The sequence below is a fragment of the Olea europaea genome, unplaced genomic scaffold (genome assembly GCF_002742605.1).
Source record: "Olea europaea var. sylvestris unplaced genomic scaffold, O_europaea_v1 scaffold1178, whole genome shotgun sequence".
NCBI classification, from domain to species: domain Eukaryota; kingdom Viridiplantae; phylum Streptophyta; class Magnoliopsida; order Lamiales; family Oleaceae; genus Olea; species Olea europaea.
In genome coordinates, this window is record NW_019229188.1 from 17,786 (window position 1) to 26,973 (window position 9,188).

The 9,188-nt window shown below is 34.5% G+C and overlaps 1 protein-coding gene across 1 annotated transcript; it reads left to right on the forward strand.

Moving 5' to 3' along the window:
• Positions 1–1,078: 1,078 nt before the first annotated feature.
• Positions 1,079–4,323, forward strand: LOC111373913 (pectinesterase/pectinesterase inhibitor PPE8B-like). Its single transcript, XM_022996509.1, has 3 exons — positions 1,079–1,673; positions 2,524–3,105; positions 3,434–4,323. The coding sequence occupies exons 1-3, from the start codon at positions 1,373–1,375 to the stop codon at positions 4,129–4,131; spliced, it is 1,581 nt and encodes a 526-aa protein (XP_022852277.1). The 5' UTR covers positions 1,079–1,372; the 3' UTR covers positions 4,132–4,323.
• The last annotated feature ends 4,865 nt before the right edge of the window (positions 4,324–9,188 follow it).

Sequence of the window (9,188 nt, forward strand, 5' to 3'; positions counted from 1 at the left end):
AAAGTAAAAGTAATGCTCCTACGGTCTTACGAGCAACGAGGGCATAACGTAAATCTGTGGTATGGTTCGCAATCCTAGGAACCTGTGTTCTAATCCACATTCTCTTAGGAAACCTCAATGGTTCAAAGAATATTCACATACTTCTATCCTTGTTTGGAAGAAATTAAAATTAAAATATTAATTTAAGTCAAAGCAACAAAAATTTTAACCGCATATTTTATGAAATCACAACTTTTCAACCCATTTTTTATTAACTTTTATTAAAATTTACTAAAAATTTGATTTTAATCCTCTAAATAGAGACTAAAAAATTCCTCAATATTTAGAAAACTCTAGATTTTAAGTATCATTTAAAAATCACGTATTATAACCTAGAAGTTAAATCCTTGTTTGGGCTCCACTAATAAATTTTGGAAAAAATAGATTTTAAATTAATGATTTTTTTGGAGAATATGTGATTACAAAATAAAGAAAAGTTCTAAATTTATGTATTATGTTGTTTTATTGAAAAATGTGCGGTTGAAAATTTTAAGAGAAAAGAGAAATACATTTGTTCAAGAAGCCCAAACAAGAGCTAAGAGCCTTTTTGTCTTCCGTTATGAGAGAAATTATAGAGTTTTGAGCAGTATTTTTTGGAGAATGCGTGGTTAAAATTAAAATTTTTTTTTATTGATTTATATTTAAAATATTTTATTGTGTGAATGTGTTGTGAAAAAGTTACTGTAACAAACAATTTAGAGGTGTTTGGCACCCATTTTTATGGAAAAATGAATTTTAGAATCGTAGATTAATGTAGAATGTGTGGATAAAAAATAAGGATTTTTTTTTATTTACGTGTAATATTATTTTAATGAAAAATGTGTGATTAAGAAGAAGAGAGAGAAAAATGACGGGACTTTAATTTGTTAAAGGATGACAAACAGCGACTAAATAACCACACATGTCAAATAATTATATTAATTATAATAAATTATTATTTACAAAATTTGTAGATATATTTTAATTCGACAGGGAATTAGAATAAAACTGAGAATTCGGTCGTTTTTCCAAAGCAGAGCAAAAGAAGCTTTAACTAAGCTGGCACGCATTACTAAGATGCGCCGACGGGGTTTTATCTACAACGAAGAATCGTCTCTCCAACAACTCACACTTAGGTGGTGACCGCCACACCCACCCCTCTCTTCCATTATATACAGAAGAATTGCTGACACCATGACCATGCAAGTGCATTCTTGCCTTTTACAGTACCTTCATTAATACCCTCACCTTCCTCTATTTATTGCCCATCTTTTCATTCATTATACTGCCTCTGTAATTTCATCCTCTTTCGTTCGTGCATGCTTAAGAAAAACTACCTTTAAAGAGTAAAAATATGGCTGCTCCGATAAATACTTGGTCCTTGAATTTGATGGTATTTTTTTTATGGACTCCACAGTTTTGCATTGGGAATTTTGTTCAATCTCAGTGTTTAAATGTTCCGGCATCGGAATTTGTAGGCTCAGTGAGGTCTACGGTCGAGGCGGTCGAGCAGGTAATGTCCATTGTATCCAAAATTTCCGGCATATTTGGCGATGATCGCCGGCTGTCCACTGCCATTTCTGACTGTCTTGATCTTCTTGACTTTTCGATGGATGAGCTGAGCATGACACTCTCCGTTTCTCAGAAATCAAAGGGTACCTTTCTTTCTTTCTTTTTTGATTTGCTTTTGTTAAAGTTTTGCATGTTTTCCTTTTATGTTTTGCCTCCTCTTTCTGAGGAAAAAGTAGTTGAAGGTCGTGTCATTTTGTGGTGAAAGTATTTGTTTCGATAAATTTATCCATCTATAATAGGAATTAAAATCTAAATTTTAACATGAGTTAAAATCAACAATTAATTTTAATCATATTTTTCATGGATTTCACAACTTTATAATCACATATTTCATCAAATTTTATCAAAATTCACTAAAAATCTGATTTTAATCTCCATCAAATAGGGACTAAAAAATTATTAAATAGTTCTTATTTAAAAAGAATTTTTGCCAATAATTTTCTTAGTTTACCCTTATTAATATTTGTACAATTTCAAGATTAAGTAGAAAAAGTTGTTATAACTAGACAAATTAAATAAGAATATATTAGTAAATGAACAAAACAAGCTCAATAAACAAGCATGAGTATAAATGTGGGATAATAAAATAAGGAAAGTAAGCCTATATTAATGGGACGAAGAGAGTATATTTAACAAAAATTTTGATCCCGAGAAGAACCGGTCAAAAGATAAAACAATGTTAATCAATTATTAAATTCGATAGTTGTAATCTGAGTCTTTAATGAATTTTTGAGCTGTGATTACGAAAGATGCAACCGAGAATAAGGTATAGTAGACAAATTCTGTTGCCATGCATGTGATATGTTAAATTTCACACCGATACTATGACGTGACTTGACTTCTATGATTTTGGGGGTTTGATAGGAATTAAAATTTTTCTTCTCTCTGTTTTTTAGTTATGTTTTACAAATTGTGGGTCTACTTTGGTTACAGGTAAGGAGAATAGCACTGGGAATTTGAGTGCTGACATGAAAACATGGCTAAGTGGGACATTGACTAACCAAGACACTTGCCTAGAAGGTTTTGAGGGCACAAACAGCTTTGTCAAGAATTTGGTGTCGGGTACCCTGAGCCGAATCACGTCATTAGTCCGTGACATGCTTTCCATGGTGCGCCCATCTCCTAATAAAGCACCGTCCAAAGGTGCCAGTTCTAGCGGCAGTGGCGGTCGGTCAGGTGGCAGAAAGCTTGTATCCAATGACCAATTTCCATATTGGCTCAAATCCTTTGACCGGAAACTCCTTCAAGCCACCAACGGTGTGACACCAAATGTGGTGGTCGCTATAGATGGCACTGGGAATTTCACGAGCATAATGGATGCTGTTTCAAGTGCTCCCGATTATAGCACCCAAAGATATGTTATATATATAAAGAAAGGTGTGTACAGAGAAAATGTAAATATCACTAAGAAGAAATGGAACATTATGATGATCGGAGATGGCATAGATGTTACAGTTATTTCGGGGAATCGAAACTATGTTGATGGCTGGACCACGTACAGTACGGCAACATTTGGTGAGAACAATCTTTAATCCCAATTTTCATCCCAACATTTGTGAAATATTATCCATACTCAAGTATTTTAGATAACATGACTTAAATAATGTATAATGACACGACCCATATTTCTTGCTAGTGTACATGTCTCAATGGGCTCCATGCTTTTTTCTAATAATTAATTATGTCTAGATTGTATAGCTACATAACACAAAATTGTACAAAGACTCGACAAAGTAGTGTAGGATTTTATAATTATGTGACACTAATCTCTAGTGAAGTAAAGAATGACATTATAATTGAATTGCTAAATTGTGTATTTGTTTGTTTTTCCTATCAAATGCAGCTGTTAAAGGGAAAGGTTTCATAGCACGGGACATGACTTTCGAGAACACTGCCGGGCCTGAAAAGCACCAAGCAGTGGCCTTCCTATCAGATTCCGACCTCTCGGTGTTGTACCGTTGTGGTATGAGGGGGTACCAGGACACATTATATGCACACTCGATGCGCCAATTCTTCAGAGAATGTGAAATTACTGGAACAATCGATTTTATGTTCGGTGATGGTACCGTTGTCTTCCAAAATTGTCAAATTCTAGCCCGAAAGGGCCTTCCAAATCAGAAGAACACCATAACTGCGCAAGGTCGCAAGGAGTCGGGAGAAAATACGGGCTTTTCCATCCAGTTTTGTAACATATCGGCAGAGTCCGATGTGCTAGCATCATTGAACTCTACACCAACCTACTTAGGTCGACCGTGGAAACAGTATTCTCGTACTGTAATTATGCAATCATACATTAGCAATGCCATTAGGCCTGAAGGATGGCTCGAATGGAATGAGACATTCGCATTTGATACTTTATTCTATGGTGAATACATGAATTACGGCCCCGGAGCTGGTTTTGGCAGTCGAGTGAAATGGCCTGGTTACCATGCAATTAATGACTCGGCTCAAGCAAGTACTTTCACAGTGTCTCAGTTCATAATGGGAAATACATGGCTCCCTTCTACTGGAGTTAAGTACATCGCGGGCTTGTCAATTTGACGTGCATTTTTTCGGGCTCTTGGATTGAACTTTGTATGTAGTGAACATGAAGAAAGTTAATTTTGTCATGGCATTGATTCGTTTTTATATGGGTCTTCTTTCCTTTGTGTTTCAGGATTAAATACGAATTTGGGGTGATATTTTTTTGTTCTATAAAATTTGATGATAATCTTCATTGGTTGTTCACTCGTATCGGCTTGTAGTAATTATACCATCAAACATTTTCTTGTAGTTAAAAACGTTTATATTTAAGCCTTATTATTCTAATTGATCCAATATTTAAAAAAAAAAAATGGTACATCAATTGATCTCACCCTGTTTCTTTATAAGTTGTTAAGTGACATCGTATTTACCCCAGAGGACTTGGCATAGGATAAAACCCTAAGTTGTCTATAATGCTCGAACCATCCTATGTTCAAGGTGATAAAGCACAAAATTAGCAAAGTATTACTTGAGAATTTCATTCACCATTTATTGTAAATTTAGCTGATTTTTAGTTGATTTTATTCTCTTTATTTAGTTGATTTTATTCCCCATTGTATATGCTAGATTAGTAGGATTGACTTTGCTGGATTAGTGGGATTGATCTCCCTGCCTGTATATATATACTTGTAATAATTTTTGTCAATACACACCAGAATATTCATTGAATTTCTTCATGGTGTCAGAGCTCTCTCTATCGTGAATAGAGTTTGATCATCTTGCTTACCCTAGTTGTGTTCTCTCTTTTATCACAGAAATGGAAGATTCCCAGACTCCTATCACAAAAGCAACAGCCTCAGCAACAGTGTCTGAACTGACGATTATTTCAACACCTGTAAATGCTATGGCTTAAGGTAATATGTTTCCTGCCAATGGGAACCTAATATCCCTAAATGCCTCTTCTCAGTTTCCTTTCAAAATTTACAATAAATGGTGAATGAAATTCTCCAATAATACTTTGCTAATTTTGTGCTTTATCACAAGGAGGTTCAAAGAGAATTTAAAGGCTAAACTAATAGTAAAACTTCATTGCCAATCTTATTTATGTAAGGAAGTGTACTTCCTTTATGATTTCATTTTTTTTTCACCCTCTTGATGTACTTCTAGAGATAACGTTTTCACTTCATTCACCCGGATATATCTATTTTTAATGAATAAAATAGGGTCCGGGTTCTCACCCCACCCCTACCTTAATTAGTCCAGGTGGAAGCCCAAAACTCCACAACGGCTTGTGTAGTGTTTCCCCTAAAATACAAAGAACAAAGTTGATTTTAGTCAATTAATTTAGACACCCCTTCTCTCTTCCTTTTTACACAAATTTAAAACTATCTAAACGTTCTCATCAAACCATACAAAGTAGATGTAGTTTTTAGAAGTTGTGGAGGTAGTTGGTCGCGTTGACCACTGGAATTTGGGAAGTTTTTTAAATATTTAATTTTACAACTTTTCAAGAAATGGCTGGTGGAAGAAAAAGTTTGAGCATAAAGAGTAATAATGGGGAAAATTGCACCATGTGCTATCAGCTTATGCGCAGGTTGATGTGATCCAAGGAAGACAACACACTTACAAAGATCTAGCACAACTTGAAGATGAATCAAAGACAAGATCAAGAGCTACGGAGGATCAAGTTAGCCATGGAATGAATTGTCTAAGATGCAGAGGCTAAGAGCTCGAGTGCAACAAGTCAAATAACAACTTATAAGTTGGATATGAAGGGGAGATCAAGTTTGGTGTGTTGGATTCAAGTTTTGAAAGATATATGAAAAAAATGAGCAACGTCAATGAAAACGTACATAACTTTCGGCTAGGGTGTTGGATTTTTGCTCATGAGTACAATCTAGAAACGTTGTGAAATTCTGCACATGAAAAAAGAGAAATCATTAAAGCTATGTGATCACAGAGCTTAGGAAGGGATGTGGTCACATACCTCATTACCAAACCAAATTGGAGGTTGAATGTTTGCTCTATGCGACCATAAGCCATAGTACTATGCAACTGCATAGTATAAAATTGAAGCAAAATTTTCCAAATTTCATAAGATCTTTTATTTTAGTTAAAACTCTAATTTTTGGTAATTTTTGTAATCTTTAGAAATTATTTTTTGTGTAGACTAGGGTTTTATCAAGTTTCCTGTATAAATGACTCATTATTTCCTTGTAAACACAATATTCATTATTATCAATTGAGAGATTATTTTGTGAGCAATATTTGCTTTTAATTCTTTGTTCTTCATTGAACAATTTTGAACTTATCAAAAATTGATTCTTGTAGTGTTCAAACTTTTCGAGTGAGATTTTCAAATCTAGTGATCAAGATGTCAACATATTGTCTGTAATTGTTGGTTGCGTGGTTCAATATTTGTAGGTCAAACTCAAAACTTTGGTTTCTTGGCTTTCTTGGGTTTGAAATCAATCTTGTGTGGATTTCGTAGCTTCAATTCCTTCGTGGGTTCGCATTAATTGGTATCAGAACTTAGGATAAAAAAAAAAAATCAAGATTATATCCTTTTCATTTTGTTTTAAGTCTTTATTTTCATTTTTCTTCATGTTCTTCTTCATCATTTGAGTCTTCAATCCATAAAAATATTTAAAAAAATTCGAAAGTTTTTTTGGGCTAATTTATCACCCATATCAATTTCCATTTGTTTCCTTGGTTTTGTAGTTGAATGTTCGAGCGAAAAAAATCCGAAAATTGTCACCAATTTTTAAGTTCATGATTTGAGCCCCCCCCCCCCCCCCCCAAAAAAAAAAAGAAAAAAAAAAAGAAAGAAAAGTCTATACCTCTATACATATATATTTTAGTATTGTCCAACCCAAAATTAAAGAGCCACTTGCTTGAATTAAAAAATTCCCATTCAAAAGTGTCCAATTGTTTTCTTTCTTTTTAAATCTTCTTAAGCTATAAATCTCACTCACGTCTTAGTTTGAATTCTTTTAGAATAAGATTTGGTTGAGTCAGGATTTGTTCTTTGAAGGACTTGGGTAAAGGCTTTGAGTGAGAAAAAGCAATAGTGGTGAGACTGATAGAGGGAAAAAGCCAATTTGAATGATACACGAGGGAATACACGTGAGGCAAATATTATTTAGATTTAGGATGTTTGACAAAGATGACTCCACTTCAAGTAGAAACAACAATCAAGTCAACATGTCGAAAGAGTTGATACGACGATTTGAAAGGTTGTTTGAAGATATGAGGGATATGTTGGATAGACAAGAGAATGGAAAGGTAAGACCTATTGCTTGCCAACTTACGTAAGAGAGTTCCCAATACGAGGCGGCAAGATAGGAGGGAGCCTAGGGTGGAAAATCGTGATGAAAATGAAGTGGGTAGTGATATTAATGAGGGGACATTAGTGGATGCCAAGATAAGAAGAATGAGGGATAGAGGTGCTAGGCATGAAAGAAGGGGAAGATATCTTGTTGGGGATGGAGTGGACAAAAATGTGGGTAACATCAAAATGACAATTCCTTCATTCAAAGGAATGAGTGATCCGGAAGCATACTTGGAGTGAGAGAAGAAGATCGAATTAATATTTAATTGTCATAACTATTCAGAGGAAAAGAAGGTAAAGAATGCGGTACTTTAGTTCACCGACTATGCTATTACCTGGTGAGATCAAGTAGTGACAACTAGGACGAGGAATTGTGAAAGGCCTATTAAAACTTGGGATGAGTTGAAGGCTATCACGAGAAAGCAATATGCACCTAGTTACTATTATAGGGATAGGCATGAAAGGGAGCTTAGAGAGAATCCTAGAGAATGTGATGGAGTTGAGAACCCAGTGGAAGGTAAAACATGTATTGTGAAGCATGTTAGTAGTACATCGAGTAAGTTGATTGGTTTGGATTTCAAACTAGAAATATCAAAGCTTCATGACATGACTAATTCTCAAATTGATCATATGAAGGAACAAGGGAAGAAGAGGAGAGAAAATAGTGAGGTGAATAATTGTGAGAAGAAAGTAGAGAGTGAAAAATGAAATAGAGAAGTTGCTAAAAGAAAAGTGGAGCCACAAGAGTGAAAATAAAGAGAATCTCTAGAGGGAAAAAAGCCAAAATTGAGCTTACACAAAAAAGGGAGTGAAATTGAGAGGGCTTTAGTGAAAATTAACAAACCCCTCCCTAGTTCGGTTATTTTTGTCTTGTAGAATTTTGAAGACTTGGTCCATGAGAAGAAGCCTATTGGTATACCACCCAAATGGGCATTGAGCATCGATTTGTGGATGAAACTAACCAACCCCACCCCAATTTGAATATTTCTTTATTATAGAAGATTGACTATGTGTTTCGTAAGGAGACGAAGAAGCTTTAAAGGCAATGGAAGGAGTTTGTATGTAGGGGTTGAAACACAAAGGGTTATGAAGAAAAACATGAGATCCTGTACAGCGTGATCACTATTAGTACTCAGGAAGGATGGGACATGGAGAATGCACGATGACTCACCATTGGTAAGGTATCATCATAGGTTAGATGATGTAGCATGTAGGAATAGTTTTTCACGTAGAGCATGTAATTTTAAACTCACAACTATACCTAGATTGAATGATATGCTTGATGACTTGCATGAGTTATATATATATATATATATATATATATATATATATATATATATATTCTTGTAAACTAGATTATAAGAGTAATTGTGAAATATATAAGTGGTTAGTTAGGTCATTTAAACTCACTAACCTATCTAATATATTCATGGGATTAAATAATCTTATACTGTGTGCATTAATAGAAAAATTCTTACTAGTGTATGATAGTTTGCTATATTGCAAGGGTTGATGTATGCATATTAAATTGAGAGGTTACATGATGATATTCTTGTATGTTGCAAGAAATTAATCTTGCATTGTAGGCAATTGGGATGCCTTATTGGTGATTCGAGGCATGAGTGTCTATATTTCAATCCTGAAATCCTTAACTCTATGGGTTCGAATTTAGGGAATATGTTGGAAACTAATTCAATAACTTCCACTATTTTTACTACACGTTCTGATATGGTGACTGGTTTTAATTTTCTAACTTTGTTGGATTTAATTCCTGTAACTATTGGTGTAAGTGGTAGCTTAAGTG

Excerpts from the sequence above, each read along its gene's own strand:
- LOC111373913 (XM_022996509.1), top strand. The coding sequence starts at position 1,373 with ATGGCTGCTCCGATAAATACTTGGTCCTTGAATTTGATGGTATTTTTT. Across the intron at positions 1,674-2,523 it reads CGTTTCTCAGAAATCAAAGG|GTAAGGAGAATAGCACTGGG; the intron begins GTACCTTTCTTT and ends CTTTGGTTACAG. Across the intron at positions 3,106-3,433 it reads GTACAGTACGGCAACATTTG|CTGTTAAAGGGAAAGGTTTC; the intron begins GTGAGAACAATC and ends TATCAAATGCAG.